The following is an 18,290-nucleotide window of genomic DNA, read 5'->3' as shown; positions in this document are numbered from 1 at the left end:
AGGGAAACTGGGCATCGCCTGGGGTTTCAGGAATCCTTGCAGGAGGTGGCCACAGCACCCAGAGATGGCGCCCTCTAGGACAACCAGAGTGTCATGGCACGGGCTGGCCCAGCACCGTGGTGATGCACACCTGTAATCCCAGTATTTGAGAGGCTGAGATATGAGATAGAAGAACCACAGGTTCAAGGCCAGTCTCAGCAATTTAGTGAAACCCTGTTTCAAAATTAGAAATGAAGCCGGGTATGGTGGCGCGCGCTTGTAATCCCAGCATTTGGGAGGTTGAGACAGGAGGATCGCGGTTCATGGACAGCCTCAGCTACTTAGGCCCTTTGCAACTCAGTGAGACCCTGTTTCAAAAAATAAAGAATAAAAAATAGAGCCGGGCGTGGTGGCGCGCCCTTGTAATCCCCGCGCTTGGGAAGCGGAGACAGGAAGATCGCACAAGTTCGAAGCCAGCCATGCTGGCTTGAGAGACCCTGTTTCCAAATTTTAAAAAATATAAAACTAGGTCTGGGAGTGGAGCCCGGAGGTAGAAGAGTTTCCAGGAACCCCAGTACCACCAAAAAAAAAAAAAAAAAAAAGAATAAAAATTAGGGCTGGGGGTGTATCTTGGAGGTAGAATGCCCCTGGGTTCCATCTCCAGTACCACACACACACACACACAAAAAAAAATTAGAAATAAAAGAGGGCTGGAGGTAGAGCTCACAGGTATAATACTGGGTTCAATCCCCAGTACCAAAAAAATTTAAAAAGCACAGGCTGCTTAGGTCTGAATCCCCAGCTCTCTCACCTACCAGCCGACCTTGGGCACGTTCCTAAACCTCTCTGTGGCCTGCTTTGCTCACCTATAAAGTGGAGGTAATGCCGGTGAGAATTAGGCAAATGAGACGCTGCGGAAGCGCTCAGAACGGTGCCTGGCACCCGGGAAGCGCTGATGCCAGGTGCTAAACCCACTCTGTCTGTTGCTGGTCTCGTTCCCTCCTCAGCAGAGGTCAGGAGCGAGGGCTCTGAGCCATGCCCTCTGGGTCCAGCAGGCCGCTGAGGCACATGTCCTCCCTCTGTCCGGAAGGCCTGTCTTCACCTCTTATGTCTGAGGATTCGAGGGGCCCAGGAAGCTGGGGGTGCCATTACGGAGCAGTTCTTACCCCAGGGCCTGTGGACGCCAACTTAGAGAAAGCAGAACCCTTTCTAGACAGCCTGCTCCAATCGGTGTCCCTGTCATTCCACTTCCCTTTCCGGTGCCCTGACTTCCCAAGCCCCAGGGTGCACCCCAGGGACCCCCCCCATAACGTGCACCCCAGGGACCCCCATAACTGATGTCCAAGCCCATGGCACCCACCAGTTCTGCATGGTGACTACCAGCTCACCCACTGAATGAGCCCCTGAGGGTTAGCAGGGGACATCCCGGTGTTTCTGGGCCCCTCCTCCCCCGTCCAGTTTAGGCATGGCCATCTGGAAGTATCTGTGGCCGGCCGAGGGGAGGAGGGTCCTGGATGGAACCCCACCCAGCCCACCAGCCCGTTCCGCAACCGTCCCTTCAGTCTCAGCTCCACTGGAAGGACAGAGAAGAACAGGCCCTGTGGCCCTCAGGCACCTCGGGTCCAACAGAGGCCATAGAGGCGCTGATAATTAAGCCATACACGGCAGGACAGCAGCTGCAGGAAGTTTCCCTAAAGAGGGCTCGTTCAGGATGGATTCTGAGGGATGCGTAGGAGTTTGCCAGGTAGGAGCCTGCCCCTCTAGTGTTGAGGAGATGCACAGACTTCTTGGAGCTGCCAACATTCCCAGAATGCATTTCACCGATAACTGCCAAAAGTCACCTGGGCAGGGTCCCTCGGGGCCTCCAAGACAGTCCCTCAGTAGGAGGAAAGGGACCCCGTCTAAATTGGGAAGGTTTCCCCTTCAGCTCACCTGTTTCTGACAGAGGCTCCTTTGTACTTCTGGTGTTTGTGGGTGAAGGTGCTAGAACCCTTCAGAGCTTGTCCCTCCAGCTTCCAGCTTCGCCACCAGTTGGGCTGGAGTATCAAGGCCCGGTCCTTCCTGTTCATCCCTGACTTTGGGATCTCAGCCCCCGCCCCAGGCCTCCACCCTCAGGCCAGCCCCACCTCCAGCTCAGCTTCCTGGGGACTCCCCTGGCTCCCTCCCCATCCATCCTCCCTCCCCATCCATCCTCCCTCCCCATCCATCCTCCCTCCCCATCCATCCTCCCTCCCCATCCATCCTCCCTCCCCATCCATCCTCCCTCCCCATCCATCCTCCCTCCCCGGGTCGGCTCTCGCTGGGGCCTTCCCTCCCGCTCCGCCTCAGCACATCCCTGTCGCTACGTCAGACCATTCATATCCCTGGCACACATTCACCCATTCAGTTATTTATTCTCTTAACAAATATTTATCGAGTGCCTACTACGTGCCAGAAACAGCGTTAGGCACCGGGGTCCAGAGGCGGATCACAGAGATGCCTTCCTGGAAACCCTAGCCTCGCGGGCCAGTCAGACCATAATCAAGGAAACACAGATAAATCGATTATAGCCGGCAGTCCGTGTCGGGAAAGGCACGCGCTTGGGCATGTTACAGAGCGGCCCGCCCGCCCGGATGCGAGGACCCAAAGCTGAGCCCTCAAAGACTCAGGGGAGCGGGGCAGCTGGGGCGGGGGAAGAATCGGGGCATTTTCGGGCCAGGGAGGAGGCCGATGGGGCTGGAGCCTGTCATTCATCGTCCAGAGTGGTCACAAGATGAGCCTCGGCCAGACAGCCAGGCCAAGTCGCGCAGGGACTTGAAGCCAAGGGAGGGTGCCCGGCTTTTATTCTAAGTGCGCTGGGAACCACTGAGAGGCTCTAAGCAGGGGAGTGCCGCGCGTGCTTGCTATTTTTAAAAGCTCACTCCGGCTGAGAACGGGCAGTAGCAGGAAGCGGGAGGGCACAGAGACTCATGGGTGGACGAGGAGGACGGAGAAAGGAACCCCGGGACCCTTGACCTTTCCCTCTTCCCAGTTGGGGTTGGTGGCGCTGCTTACAGGCTGCCTCAGCCAGAGCCACTAGCCCAGACCTGCCCTGGGGTGGGCGGTTGGCAGACTGTAGAGAGTAAGGGACCTGGATGGCGTGTGACGAGTCATCCTGGCTCTGCCCTTTATTTGCTCTGGGACTTTGGGCGCGTAAGCCATCTGAGCCTCAGTTTCCCCATCTACAGGCTGGACAAGATGCTCCCCAACAGTGGAGAATCGCTGAAGGGTCACAGGAGCCTGGGGAAGTTCTCTCTGGCACTTGAGAAAGCTCTGGCAGTGCTCGGGAACGGCCTGCTGGCCTCCAGGACATGGCAGCGGGCCAGGGCAGCCGCCCGCTCACGGATCTTCCTTCCCAGGCGCTGCGTGGCCCCTCTGTCCCTGCCTCACCTCGCTTGCCCGTCCCCCCAGGTTTCCCCTACGAGAAGGTGGTGCAGAGGGTCCTCTACCTCCAAGTCCTGGACTATGACCGCTTCAGCCGCAACGACCCCATCGGGGAGGTGTCCATCCCCCTCAACAAGGTGGACCTGACCCAGATGCAGACCTTCTGGAAGGATCTGAAGCCATGCAGCGATGGGAGTGTAAGCCCCCCCTACCCCCCCATCAGGGCTGGCAGCTGGTCCTGGGCCCCCTCAGCCCTAGAAACGTGGGCCGGGCTGCAGAGGGAGGCGGGAGCAGGCCCGGGGAGCACATGTCTACAGCAGTGCTCGGCTGAGCTGTGAGGGAAAACTTGGGGCTCTGGGGAGGGTACAGAGACCTGCCAGAGCTGGGGAAACGGGGTGACCGGCTGAAGGTCCCTGCCAGCACCCAGTCAGGGTAGAGGGACCTGGTGGCCGCGGAGCCAACCGAGAGCTCTCCAGCCACCCCTCGCTGTGGGCCCCCGACCTGATCTCCCTCCAGGGAGCCGAGGGAGCAGCCCATGCACCTCAGCCCCCCGCTGTCCCTCCAGGGGAGCCGAGGGGAGCTGCTCTTGTCTCTCTGCTACAACCCCTCTGCCAACTCCATCATCGTAAACATCATCAAAGCCCGGAACCTCAAAGCCATGGACATCGGGGGCACATCAGGTGCTGGGGCTCCTGGCCACAGAAGACGGCTGGGCTGGGGCGGTTCCAACACCGGGTCACCCTGCATGCCGAGGGCGCGCCGCTGTGGCCTCCTCCCTGGTCCCCGCACCCCCACTGCCAGTCCTACCTCCTCTGCCCTGTGGGTGTCGGAGCCCCTCTGGAATGCCCTCAGAGGCCACGGCATCTGGCTCTCTCTCCTTCCCCTCCTCAGCAAGAAAGGGAACGTTGCGCACGCTTGTAATCCCCGCGCTTGGGAGGCTAAGACAGGAGGATCCGGCAGGTTCAAAGCCAACCTCTGCTGGCTTAAGAGACCCTGTTTCCAAATAAAATATAAAATAAGTCTGGGAGTGTAGCCTGGAGGTAGAAGGCCCTGGGTTCCAGCCCCAGTACCACCAAAAAAAAAAAAAAAAGGAATGTTGTGTTGGGGGCCTGAGTTCAAGCCCTGGCTCTGATACCAATTGCGGGTGACCTTTGGCGGGACCCGGCCTCTCAGGACTGGGTTTCCACTCAGGTGTTAGCAGGAGGGCTCTATCTAGGTGAAGGCCAAGCTCCTTTCTGGCTCTGCCAGGGACAGATCCCCCAGGTCCCTCTCCTTGCCCTCTGGGGGAATCCGACAGCCAGCCCCCTTCCTCGGCTTCCACACCTGGTCCTGGGGTGGGGCTCCCCCGGACCATCCCTCTAACCTTGCCCATCCCGCCCTCCCCAGACCCCTACGTGAAGGTGTGGTTGATGTATAAGGACAAGCGGGTGGAGAAGAAGAAGACGGTGACGATGAAGAGGAACCTAAACCCCATCTTCAACGAGTCCTTCGCCTTTGATATCCCCACCGAGAAGCTGCGGGAGACCACCATCATCATCACGGTCATGGACAAGGACAAGCTCAGCCGCAACGATGTCATAGGCAAGGTAGGAGGCGGGGTCTGCTGCTCCCGGGGGCTGGCGTGGGCTGGGCGCCAGGGGAGCGGCCAGCTCCTTCCCCCCACTGGCCTCCGTTATCTGAAAATGAGAGCCTTGGATGGAGCTTACCCTGAGGCTCCTCCCCAGTGAACCCCCAGAAGGGGCCCCAGGAGGAGGGAGGAGTGCCCTGGATCACAAAGCTAGGGTTTTCTGAACAGGATCCTCAGACAGGGCTGGGACGGCTCTGGGGGCTGTCCTCAGAGCTGCGTAGGCCATGGCACCATCAGACTCCAGAGGCCTGACTTCAGACCCCCTGTTCTGCCCGGGGACCCTGGGCGACCTTGAGCCAATCACCGGGCCCCTCTGAGCCTCAGTGATCTTTGTAAGCTGCTGATGCCGACCTCAGAGAATTTTGCAGAATCGTCCAAGCTATGGAGAGGTTCTCCTTACTGAAAATGACCTTCTTTTCTTACCTGTTAACCTTTTTTTTTTTTTTTTTTTTTTGGTGGTACTGGGGTTCCTGGAAGCCCTTCTTCCTCTGTGCTACACTCCCAGACCTATTTTTACATTTACATTTTTTTAAAATTTGGAAACAGGGTCTCCTAAGCCAACGCATGCGGCTGGCTTCGAACCTGCGCGATCCTCCTGTCTCCGCCTCCCAAGCCCGGGGATGACAAGCGTGCGCCACCACACCTGGCCTTACCTGTTAACCTTTGAATCCATACCTGGCTTTGTGTTTTTCTAGGATGTGAGGCTGTGATGTAAACCCTTCCTTTGTTCTACTTAGAAATGTCTGTTTCTGTGTGCGTGTCAGGCTTAGTGTTAAGAGTGGGTACAGCCAGGCGTGGTGGTGCACGCTGGTAATCCCAGTACTTGGGAGGCTGAGACAGAAGGATCACAGGTTCAAGGACAGCCTCAGCAAATAGTGAGACGCTCGTCAGTGTAGTGAGACCTTGTTTCCAAATAAAAATAAAATAGGGCTGGGAGTGTGGCTTGGAGATAGAATGCCCCAGGTCCCAGCACACCTCTGTGTTCCTGTTGTGGCGCCTCACACACCCCCAAATATCCAGTGTTCGGCAAGTGCTACAGCCTCCCACCTCGCCTCGTAACACCCGTCACCTCTCTGAGCCTCGCTTTCTTCTCACAAAATGAGACTAGGATATAGCCGGGCCAGGTGGTACATGCCAGTAGTTCCAGTGCTTAGGAGGCTGAGGCAGGAGTATCACAGGTTCAAGGCCAGCCTCAGCCAAGTTGCAGGTTCGAAGCCAGCCGCACTGGCTTAAGAGACCCTGTTTAAAAAAAAAAAAAAAAAAAAAAAAAATATATATATATATATATATATATATATATATATATATATATATATATGTCTGGGAGTGTAGCCCAGAGGTAGAAGGGCTTCCAGGAACCCCAGTACTACAAAAAAAAAAAAAAAAAGGTTAACAGGTAAGAAATTTAAAAATAAAATAAGGCCGGAGTGGGTGGGGAGTGTGGCTCAGACATGGAATGCCCCTGGGTTCAATCCCAGTAACACACCACACACAGACACACAGATACACGCGCATGTGCGAGAGAGCAATCCTAACAACATCACGTGCTGTTAAATAACATAACACAGGAGAAGCACTTCCCATAGTAGGGGAATATGTGTTGGCCGCTGTTCTAAAAAAGTGGGTGTTTTTTTTTCCCCTCTGTTTTCCAGTGTTTGAAGGTATAGCTCAGAGGTAGAATGCCCCTGGGCTCAATCCCCAGGACTACCAAAAAAAACAAAAAGTGGGTTCATTCTTGTCTTGAGTAGCATAGGAAGCCCGAGGACCCTGAAACCCTTCCGTGTGGGTCCCTGGGTGTCCTAGGGTGCTTGTGGGGTGGGGTGGGGGAAGCCCTCGGACTGCAGAGGCAGGAGCCACTGACAGACGTCCTCAGGCGGGGGCGCGCTGGCGCCATCCCAGCCTCCTTCAGCCTGCCTGGCGAGGGGCCTGAGGCCGAGAGGTCGCTCTCTCCGTCACACATGGAAGAGCCGGGCTTTACCTCATTCTCTCCCTCCCTTAAAACGCTTTTAACTTGAGCAGTGTCGTATTTACAGAAATCAAAGACGGTATCGACATTCCCCATGTCCCTGCCGCCAGGGTCCCCAGCTGTGGGCCTCTTGCATGACGACCGTTCCTTCGTCCCAGCTCCAGAATGAACCGAGACCTAAACTCCAGACCCGACTCGTGTTTCACCAGCTCGTCCACTGATGTCCTCTCTGTTCCAGGGGGTCACACTGTCTGAGTTGGCACGCCCCCCAGGCTCCTCTGCTCTGTGACAGTTTCTTATTATCTTATTTCTTATCTTTGTTGACACCCTTGAGGGGTGTTCTATAGCCTCTACCCCTCCCCCTGCCAGGGCCTATGCTCCCGAACCCCTTGCCAGTCCCCAGGCTGAGACTGGCTGGGCCCACCCCGGGGGTCCCAGAGGACCCATGCAGTCCACCTGGTGGGACTGGGAGACTCCTAACCAATGGACTCCCCAGGGCCCCAAACACCTGCATTTAAATCCTCAAGCACAGCGGGGCGTGGTGGCGCACACCTGTAATGCCAGTACTTGGGAGGCTGAGACAGGAGGATCTCAGGTCTGCGGCCAGCCTCAGCTACTTAGTGAGGCCTTCTGAAACTTAGTGAGACCTTGTTTCAAAATAAAGAATAAAAAATAGGGCTGGGGATGTATCTCGGAGATAGAATGCGCCTGGGTTTAATCCCCAGTGTTGCAAATAATAATAATATAATAATAATAATAATAATAATAATAATAATAATAATAAGACTGATTCAGGGTATAGGTCAGAGATAGAATGCCCCTGGTTTCAATTCCTAATACCAAAAAAAAAAAAAAAAATCACAACATACCACTTTCGAACTCTGGCTGAGGAGCTGATGGCATGAGGTGCCTGCCTCACAGCTAAAGCCCTTAGCTGGGGCTGGGCATGGTGGCGCATGCTTGTGATCCCAGTACCTGGGAAGCTGAAATAGGAAGATCGCAGGTTCGAGGACAGCCTCGGCAATTAGGGGGAGTCTCGTTAACCTAGCAAGAGCCTATTTCAAAATAAAAATAAAATTGGGCTGGGGGTGTAGCTCGGAGGTAGAATGCCCCTGGGTTCAATCCCCAGGACCACACACACACACAAAAAAAAAAAGCAAATAAATAAAAATAAAGCCCCTAGCTCAGTGCCTGGAGTGCGGGAAGTACCCAAGAGATGTGAGCCACTGTGAGGATGGTGAGCTGGACGAGGCCCCACCGTGGGGCAGGGAAGGCCGTGGAGACCGTCCCCACCGGGCGGGCCCAATGGGCCAGGCAGGCCCGGGTCCCAGAGGGTCGGCACAACCAGGAAAGGCGGGCGGGCAGAGGGAGGAGGGGGTCTTTGCGGGTAGCTTGGCCCCGCAGGCTAGGGTGTCGTCGTGGCTTCGTGGGGGACGTCGTGGCGTCGTGGGGATGGGGGACGGTGCCTAATGCGTCTGCTCCGGTTTCTCCCCAGATCTACCTGTCCTGGAAGAGCGGGCCGGGGGAGGTAAAGCACTGGAAGGACATGATTGCCCGTCCCCGGCAGCCCGTGGCCCAGTGGCACCAGCTAAAGGCCTGAGCGGGGCCGAGGGAGGCCCGGGCCCCATCACACCCTCACCACCTTATGCACAAAGCCCGGCCTGGGTGAGGGGAGGACCCCCGAGTGCTCAGCCGGGCCCCATCCTAGGAAGTACCAGCCCCGCCCGCTCCGTCCAGCTGGGCCGGGGCTCTGGGAGCCATTTTCTTGCTTCATTCCTCTCCTTCCTGACTTGCTGATACTAAAGAAGGGGGGAGAGCTGGAAAGCCAGATGGGCGGATCCCTCCAGAAGCCCGCCAGGTGGGCATGGCCCCCCGTTTTCTTTAAGGCAGTGCCTGGAGTGGAGAGAAGCCAGCCCTTTCGCAGCCGCAGGCCCCGTGGGGGCCTGGGAGAGGGAGGCCGAGGCGTTTGGCCACGGCTTGGCCAAGACAGGCCCAATCCCCAGGGCAATTTCAGGCGCCGGCTGGGCCCTGAATGCCGAGGATAGTATATAGCCCGCTCCTGGGTCCTGGAGCCGGGGCCCTGTGCACTTGTGTTGTGTCCACCGTGTGTGTGTCAATGTGTGCGCGCGCGTGTGTGTGCGTGTGTGTGTGAGGGGGCACTCGCCCCCTGTCCCCCTGGGGCTGGCAGTGCTAAAAGGCTGTGAAGCAGGGTTTCAGAAAAGCGGGGTGGGGCCGGAGGCGGGGAGGGGTCCATGCGGGTGAAGGGGCAGTACCGGCTGAGCGGGAGGGGTGGGAGGAGGGGCGGACGCTGCAGCTGCCTCCTGCCACCCCCTTCCCCGGCCTCCCCTGCCCCCTCTTTTCGGTCCTTCAGTGGCACCTTCCCCCGGTGGTTTCGCTCCTAGACATCCGTTCATGCCTTTGGCACCTGCTGTGTGCATAGCATTTTGCCAGGATTCACCTGCTTCCCCTCTTCTCAGGGGTCCAGAGCCGGCACTGACTCTTCCCTACAGCCCCCACCCAAAGCCACCCCAGCTTCCCAGAGCTCGTACCCCACCCAGCCAGGTGGGCAGTATGCCCATGCCATCCCGCGCCCTGGCCCTTCCTCGCCTCTCCCTGCCTGTGCAGAATCCTGCGCCCCTCCACCCCCGGAGCGTGGAGACCTCCTCTTCCCTGCCTTCTGCAGACTTCTGATCTCCCACCTTTAGCCTCCAACCCTCCTGGGTCTGCCCAGCCCACACACCGTGCAGACAGAGGGAGCTATGGCTTCTCCTCCTCGGCTGTTGCTGAGATTAGAATTGGCTTCCCTTTGGTGTCGGCAGATTTCAGGATGATCCTCATCCCCCACGCTGGTCCTGGTATTGATACAAGACCCAGCCAGTGACGAAGCCTCAAATCCTTGAGTCTCTGAGCCAGGGTTTGGATATTCCCAGAATACGTCGCCAGGTGGCGCCAGAACACCACCGTCTGTGGTCCTGGTTTGGGACCACAGTTCTACCTGGGGTGGAAGAGCGAGCGCTCTGCAAGGTCCCCACAGGAGGGCACTGGAAAGGCAGAGATGTTCGGGAACCCTTTCCTTCAGCAGGCTTCCCCCTGAGTTGAACATTCTGCTCTACACAGTAGACAGGCCGTCTTTTACCCATCTCAAAATGTTCTTGAATTGAATTTCACACTTCGCCGCCTGCCCCCTCCAATCTGGAAGACTATCATACGTAGTAGGTGAATCGTTTTGTAGAGTGAAGAATACTAATGATGTAAAGCAAATAGTCACCCACATTCCTTGTAAAGCCAAATGTTTCTATATTGTAGCTTTGCTTTAAATGGGGTCTGCCCCCAACTGCTGGGGAGCAGCCCCAGCCGGGACCGGAAGGCTGTGTGGAAGTAGGAAAGGGTGTAGTTCGAAGTCTTGAGAGGCGGAGGAGGCCTGTCAATTCTCCATCCCTGGATCCGCCCCATCTCAGGTCCCTAGCCTGCAGAGAGCCCAGGGGACGCATCCAGTGGGCGGAGCAACGGCATCCCTTAAAGCCCCGCCCCTGGAGCTCTTAGCCAATCATACACGAGGATCCCCCCCCTCCCGGAGCGTCTGTTCACACTCTAACCCCATCCAGGAACATTGGCGACCCAGAGGCCACACACAGGTGGTGGGCTGAGGGCCGGAGGCGCAGGCACAGACAGGTGATCTGGGATGGGGGGGAATTATCTAGGGCCATCAGAGAGCTGGAATGGGGGAACTTGAGGGCAGAGGAGGGCACCGGAGCCAGGCCGCCATCCCAGGATCTTGGGCAAGTCAGCCACGCTCCCTGGGCCTCAGTTTCCCCATCCGTAAAACGATGGTAATAATACTTTACCTACCTCACAGGGGAGGTTGTGAGGCCGCCACCTGACCCAGGGGTCAAGGCAGGAGGACTCTGAAGGTGCTACCCGGGAGCAAAGTATTATTACTTCAGCCTGAGAGCAAGGCCCACCTGCCCTGCCCCCGCAGGGCCTCCAGGGCCAGCTGAGGCCACAGGGCCCATCTCCTTCTTCACTGTGTCCAGGCCCCTTCATGAGCACCGCCTGCTGCCTCTGTGGGCACGCTAGACTTAGTCACTACCTTGTTCAGGTGTCCTTTCTTGTGACCATCTCCCCCACATAAGTGCTGTGCAAAGTCCACCTCCCCCTGAACCCCCTCACCTGCCCTCCTGCACCTCAGGCCAGGGAAGAGACAAAAGAAGACAGCCACCAAAAATAAAAATAAAAATTTTACAAAGCCAAGGGGCTTCCAGCCCAGCTGCGGCCCCAGGGGTGGGGCTTGGTGGCCACCGTTTGCATTGTGTTTGAGTCCATATGAGCGCAAGTGTTTTATAAAAAAATAATAATAAAACAAAACCCACTATCACACAAAAAAAATTGCAGCAAAGAGAAACGAAGAAAAAAAAACTGAAGGAAAAAAGAACCATACAAACATTTTCCACCACCCGCACCCTCTAAGCCAGCAAGATTTCCTCTTTGCAAAATCATATTTTTGTGGGAACGGGCCCTGCTTTTTGAGGCAAAGCCTGTCCTGATTAATAAAGGATCATGAAAACGCAGGGCCTCGGCTGTTTCGTCCGTGGGGCCCAGCCCTCTCACCTCCCAGGGCGAGGGGACAGGGAGCCTGGGGCCACCTCTCTCACTCCCTCGTCACCTTTGAGACTGGACTTCACCGGTGGCCTGGACCCCACCAGCCGCCCAAAGAGCTGGGGACCGGCCACCTCTCCCAGGCAAGGTCTGAAGCAAGGCTTATTGGGAGTGAGACTCCTCCAGGCCTCCAGAGTGCTCCTCCCTGGTTCCCAGGGGTCCCTGGCTACCCTCCAAGACAGGTCAGACAAACCAAAGGAGGACTCTTCCCCTTCCCACCACAGCCCGGCAGAGCTGCCAGTGTCTCCCCCCTGGTCCCAGGGCATTGGAGGGGGAGAAAGGACAGAACTCTGGGTCTGTTGGCCCGACCTGTGTCCTCTCTTCTAGTGTGATTCTTTAAGATTAGAGGAGAAAAAAAAAAAATCTCCAACTCAGAAGAGCCCAAGGCAGATTCCAGCAGGAGGGCCTGGGGTGCTATGTTCTATCTCCAGGCCTTGCTCTGTGGCCCCAGGGCCAGGCCTCTCCTTCCTTGACTCCTCCAATAAGAAGCAATAACCCCCACCCGCCCCAGCGCTCCCTGGCCCCCCACATAGCCCAGGGGCCACCAGGCCTGTAGCTCTCAGGGGACTTCAAGAGGGAGGGAGCACATCTGTTTCAGACACAGGCAAAGGAGGAATGGTCGCCTTCCCCTGTGCACCTGCCAGCCCGGAGTGAAGGGGGCCACACGCCCCCTGTTTCCCAGCATCTGGAGCCGGCAGCTGTCTCCTTGAGCTGCACGAAGTAGCACCCCAAGAAGCTGCCCGCCCTCCCCCTCTCTGCCCCCTCAACTTCCACCACCTGGTTTAAACATCCCTTTAACAGGTGGCCGTGGGCTGGGGATGTAGCTCATCGATAGGGCGCTTGCTTAGCCCACAAGGCTCTGGGCCCGATCCCTAGCACTGCAATAAAAAAAACAAAGAATCTTAAAAATAAAAAAAAAATTCCTTTGGCTTCTGATCTCTGTTCCAGAGGCTCCAGAGAGCCCTAGGGTCAGGTAAGTAGCCTCAGGGCACCTCCTTGCCAGAACTTTTGTTCAGGGTTTCTCTGTAGGAGGGTCAGCGTGGCAGGGACGGACATCCTTGCCCTGCCAGGGCCTCTGCCCGGACGGACTCGCTGCCCCTCCTCCCTCCTCACTCCTGGGTGTGCGCGCCCTTGGAACCAGCCCTGGCTTTTGCTCCTTCGACTCCTCCAAGCCCGCTCTGAGCTACCCGCTCTGCCGCTCGTCCCCAGGACCGCTGTCCTCTGATTTTCTTTGAAAGTCCCTCCTGGATGCCACCGCTTCCTGGAAGGCCCTCCCAGCCACCCCTGCTCTCTTCTCCCTCCCCCACAAAGACCACCAGAAGGACAGGAGTGAACGCTGCACGCCCCGCCCGTGGCTCCCCTGTCCACCATCCGTTTCCACCAAGGCACCCTCTCCCGATGTCTGTGTCCTGCATGTATGTGTACGTGTGTGTGCGCGTGTGCACATGTGTGCGAGTGCTGTGTCTCCTTTAGATTGTGAGCCTCCCTGGGCAGGGATCCCTGTCTGAATACATGTTCTGTGTGGCACACCTGGGTGTGCCAATAAACGTCCATCTTCGCAACGGTGCCCGGTGTCTTGAGGAAGCTTTGGGACAGGCGCTGAGTGCGCCTGGCGGCGGTGGTCCTGGAGGGAGGGAGGGGCGCCTGGGAAGGGCCCCAGCTCCCAAGCAGCCCGGTCTCCCCCTTTCCCAAGCTCCTGGGGGAGGGCAGGGAATAGCAGTAAAAAAGCTAGGAAGGCTACTCCCTGCCCCTCATCGTGGCTGCCCCGCTGGTCCAGCGGTCTGCTTGTTGTCCAAAGGCGTCAGCTGTAGCGGGGGTCAAAGGACAGGCTAGAGTTCTCACCCCATTCCACTTACAGCCCTGACTACCAGAGCAGCACTTCCTTCAATGGCCTGGAATGAGCACTGAGTTAGGAGCCCTCAGGCCCATTGCTGGCCAGATGTTTCTGCTCCCTGTTTCTGCCCCCTCCCCACCCTTCTCTCCACAGTCCCCAGCCTTCCTTCCTGCTCCGACTGCCAGGACCCTTGCACCCTGGCATAAACACAACCCTTCCAGGCTTCCTTGCCCTGCTCCCCACGACCCGCCCACCCACCTCAGACTGCCCCGCGAGCACATGGGGAACAACAGATGCCGCCATGTCACAAATGCCCCACATCTCTCCCTTCTCCCTGTTCCTCCGACGCCAAGGGGAAAGTTGAGAGCGGTAGGACTCCTCCTACAGTGCTCTTCCCATACCAAAGGCGGTTGTGATGCCCAGCTGGACCCAGCAATATCTTCCTCCCTTCCATGGTCTCCCTCATTTCTGTTGAAATAGAAAATTAAAAAAAAAAATAGTACCTAGGATTGAACCCAGGGGCATTCTACCTCTGAGCCACCCACCCCCCCAGATCTTTTCTCTTTTTGTCTGAAAACAGGATCTTTTGGGGGTGCTGAGAGTCTTGCTATGTTGCTGAGGTTGTCCTTGAACCTGCAGCCCTCCCATCTCAGCCTCCTAAGTATCGGGGTTACAGGCATGCACCACCATGCCCAGCTTTTAATGGCTTTAAAGCCAGGAGTCAGCACCCACTTTAACCACATTCACTTCCCAGAGGGAATGGCTCCTCCATAAAGCGAGCAGCAAAGCCGGCCCAGGGAGAAATGGCGTCCGCAGCCTCCACTCCGTGGCCAACATGGCTGCCCGTGGCGTGTGAGACAGTGCAAAGGGAAAAGGCCCGGGTGCGGCCCCGGGGGAGCCACCGCAGGGCCTTCGCCCTCACCTAAGGCCTTGGGAGCCAGTGCAGCTGGGGAAACAGACCAGAGAGGGCAAGGGAGCCTGAGCCGATTCTGCACAAGAGAAAGGCAGAGAACACCGGGAAGCATGGTGTCCGGAGCGGCAGCCTCGGCTCTAAATCAACCCAGTTTCTTGTGTACGGATGACCTACGGCCACTCAGTAAACAGCGGAACCCTGATTCCGGGCCCAGGAGATTTTTCTACGTCGTGATACAAGTTACAGATCATGCCAGTCATCTGAGTACTTAGGAGGCTGAGATGGGAGGATCACAGATTTTAGCATTTCAGGGAGGCCCTCAGCAATTTAGTGAGACCCTGTTTCAAAATACACACACACACACACACACACACACACACACACACACACACGAACTGGAAGCGTAGCTCAAAGGTAGAACACTCCTGGGTTCAAGTCCAAGTACCACATACATACCAGAAATAAAAATTTTTTAAAGGGCCAGGAGTGTAGCTTGGAGGTATAATGCCAGTTAAATTTCTAGTACAAAACAAAACAAAACAAAAAACTAAAAAACAAATTCCAAGTCAAGAGGACAGTGTACACTTGGCTGCTCCTACCTTCCTGCCCAGGTACCTCCCACCAAGTCCTCGGACCCCAGAAGGCCCACTGGCTCCGATGGAGCCCTAACAGGTGACAGCCAAGCCCCAGACCCCTCTCCTCCCTTGGGAAGAAGGCGGCCAGATCTTCCCCACCCACCGCCCCTTTCTGTCCATTCATGGCTGCCGCCCTCACTTGCAAGTTGACTGCTCCAGACTCATACCCGGCCTCCTCCTTAACCAGGGCCCAGCGCACAGAGCCAGCCAAGCTACTGGGCAGGGCCTGACCTGTTGGCCTGGTGTGACATCAGCCCCTGTTACCATGGCGATGAAAGCCTGCAGGATCTTCTCATGGGAGACGACTCTGGGCTTGAGGTTTTACAATCTGCTTCCTTTACATCTTTTTTTTTTTTTTCCTCCTGAACCATGAGGGGAGAAAGTCATGCCAAAACTGAACAAAGAGAAGAGAGAAGAGAAAAACGGAGCGAGAGATGGAAGCAGGTGTAGTCAGAGAACAGGAGGAGGGCAATACAGAAAGGTCAGCCCAGCTGGTGAGAGATTCGGAAACATCTAAGGATCCGGAGCCCGAGAACCAAGCTCCAGAAGATCTGACAGCTGAGCTGAGGGAGGGGGTGAGCCGAGAACAAGAAGTAAGGCACCCCAAGTCACGAAAGCCAGCCCCAAGCGGCCGAACCCACTTCTGTCTGCCGGGAGCACTCGTTCCCCAGACAGGCTGGGGTCAGCCTGCCACAGAGGGCCTGTGGGTGGGGGCAGCGCGTCCACCGCAGTGGGACCCAGGGCTCCCAGGGCTTATAAATAAACAGGCATGTGGGAAATGCACATTCTTTCTCCAAGAAATATAATTTATGTTTACAGCCAGTTTTTTTTTTTTCTTCCTAAAGAAAACACTATCATGTGAGGAGGCCCCTGCCCCTGACAGTGTCCCTGAGTGTCCTCAGCCCTGGTCCCCTCCTCCTGTTATTGCTTGGATGGGAAAGATCTGGCCCTGGGAATCGCAGATCAAGGCCCCGTCTCCTCACCCCTTGCGGCTGTCCCTGGTGACGGAGTGGAGGCACACAGTGCCCGTCCCGTGCCCCACGCTGTGCCAGCCACCCTGGCTGTGCCCATGTAAGGGAATGGAGATTCAGGCAGTGGGAGAGGCCTGGCGCAGCCTCCCAGAGCACAGAGCCCCTCTCTTGGGTGCAGGAGACCCTGGAGGCACAGTGGCTTCTTTTCAAACTTGACAGCTGACGGCTCAAGCTGTGGGGAAGGAAGGGAGGGAGAGTTCTCTTTGACCAGCAAGACTCCAGGCACATGCTGGGCAAAGAGACTGGGAATGACAGGCGGGGAAGGAGACCCTGCCTTCCAGGCCCCATAGAAATATTAGGGGCCCAGGGAGGGAGCTATGCAGGAGCAGCTCTGGTTGAGGGGTGAGGGCAGCAAGGCGCGAGCGAGGTCCGGGTCTGTCTCCCCCTTCTGTCCCCGGCACAGGCCAGGCCTCCAAGGCCCTGCCTCCTGGAGTTCACCCCAGAGGTAGCAGCTCTGACACCAGAAAGCGTGGGCCTCGCAGATCCAGCCCCAGCGGAAGGGGGATGGGCTTCCAGACGCAGTGAGTGGTGATGATCTGGGGACAGTGGTGACCCTGGTTCCTAGAGGAAACTGTCGCCTCTGCTGTCGGTGGTAGCATCTGGGACTAGGCGGAGCCCAGACTTCTGGGCCTCAAGACGGACTGCCCGGAGATCCGCCAGGGGGCAGTCTTCTTGCTAGCCAAGAGTGAAGAGGGCCCCCCAGCAGCTAGCCCGAGGCGCTTCTCCGCGGGGCCACAGCGCCCCCCTCCCCCAGTCAAGCAGATCCAGGCAGCCACCGCCTTCCAGGGCCCCTCCTCCCAGAGCGGCCAAACCGCGTCGCGTCGCCCGGAGCCCGGGCTCAGGTGCCCAGTCCCGGAGGGGCTTCCAAGGCGCGCAGGCTGCCCCCGGGGGGCCCCAGGGCGCGGGAGCCAGCGCCCCCCAGGAGCAGGTCTTCCTCCTCGTCCTCGAAGGCCCGAGCCGGGCGCCGGGGCAGCGGCCGCGGCGTGGGCTCGTCGCGCTCGGCCATGCGCTCGACGGCGCCCTCGCCCACGAGGAAGACGGTGTCGGCGACGCGCGGGGGCCCGGTGACCGGGTTGTGGTCGTAGGAGAAGACGCGCAGCGCGCGCAGCGGGTGCAGGTCGGGGAAGCCGCCCAGGCGGTTGCGGTCCAGGTCGAGGATGTGCAGGCGGCCCATGCGCAGCAGGGCGGGCGGGAACTCCTCGAAGCGGTTGCCGTAGAGCCAGAGGCCGCGCAGGCCGGTCATGCGCGGCAGCTCGGCGGGCAGCGCGCGCAGCCGGTTGTCGCCCATCTGCAGCGACTGCAGCGCCGCCAGGCGCAGCAGCGGCCGCGGGAAGCGCCGCAGGAAGTTGCCCTCGATCCAGAGGCAGCGGAGGCTCTGCAGCTGCGCGAAGTCGGCGGGCAGCGCCAGCAGCCGGTTGCCGCCCAGGTAGAGGCGCGTGAGGCGCGGCAGGCGGCACAGCCCGTCGGGCAGGCGCTCCAGCTTGTTGAAGTCCAGCGCCAGGATGCGCAGCTCGCGCAGCTCCTCGATCTCCTCCGGCAGCTCGCGGAGCCCCGTGCCGCTCACGTACAGCTTCTGCAGCCGGCCCAGCGCGCACACGGCGCTGGGCAGCCGCCGCAGCCGCCGCCCGCTCAGCTCCAGCTGCTGCTCGCCGCTGCGCAGCTGCTCCTCGGCGTCCGACGGCAGCTCGTCCGGCGTGGACTCGGCGATGCCCATGGTCACGGGCCCCGGCCGGGGCCGCCGCCGCCGCCCCGCATCGCCCCGCCCCGGCCGCCCCCCGGCCCCCCGACGGGGCCCGGACCGCAGGCCCTGGGGGCCCCCCGCCCCGGCCGGCCCCGCGCCGGGAGGGGGGCCGCGCCGGGCCGGCAGGAGGCGCCCGCTCGGGGCCCGCGCCGCGCCGCGCTCGGCCGCCCGCCCTCCGGCCTCCCCCGCTGCCTCCGCCGGAGGCCGACTGGCTGGAGTGCGCGCTGACTCGCCGCTGAGCGACCCGTCGCCCTGACAACCCCCGACGCGCGCGCGAGCGGCCGCCAATGGGGCGGAGGGGGCGGGGCGGGGCGGGGCGCGGCTGCCGGCGCCAACCACCCGGGCGCCCCGGCCAGCCCGAGACCCGGCTCCGGCCCCCGCGAGCTGGCGGTGTGCGTCCGGGGCGCGTGTCTGGATGGCAGAGGGCCAGGACCCGGGGGACGCCGCCCCGCGCCCCGGGCGTGCGACCCGTCCCCGGTGGGGTCACTTCAGGAGAGCGGCTCGGA

At 58.9% G+C, this 18,290-nt stretch overlaps 2 protein-coding genes across 2 annotated transcripts in view; one reads left to right on the top strand and one right to left on the bottom strand.

Moving 5' to 3' along the window:
* SYT7 (synaptotagmin 7) overlaps positions 1-8,574 on the top strand; it is a gene marked incomplete at both ends in the record, with an annotated part of 35,564 nt that extends 26,990 nt beyond the window's left edge. The window contains 4 exons of the mRNA XM_080691891.1: positions 3,409-3,578; positions 3,947-4,061; positions 4,768-4,967; positions 8,470-8,574. Of these exons, the coding sequence (XP_080548017.1) occupies positions 3,409-3,578; positions 3,947-4,061; positions 4,768-4,967; positions 8,470-8,574 (590 nt within the window). The remainder of the gene's footprint in view (positions 1-3,408; positions 3,579-3,946; positions 4,062-4,767; positions 4,968-8,469) is intronic.
* An 8,307-nt stretch (positions 8,575-16,881) lies between these two features.
* Positions 16,882-17,757, bottom strand: LRRC10B (leucine rich repeat containing 10B; the record flags this gene model as incomplete). Its single annotated transcript, XM_080719209.1, has 1 exon — positions 16,882-17,757. The coding sequence occupies one exon, from the start codon at positions 17,755-17,757 to the stop codon at positions 16,882-16,884; it is 876 nt and encodes a 291-aa protein (XP_080575335.1).
* Positions 17,758-18,290: the final 533 nt, after the last annotated feature.

The sequence above is a fragment of the Muscardinus avellanarius genome, assembly GCF_963383645.1.
Source record: "Muscardinus avellanarius genome assembly, chromosome: 1".
Lineage (NCBI taxonomy): Eukaryota > Metazoa > Chordata > Mammalia > Rodentia > Gliridae > Muscardinus > Muscardinus avellanarius.
This window is presented reverse-complemented; position numbering and strand designations above follow the sequence as displayed.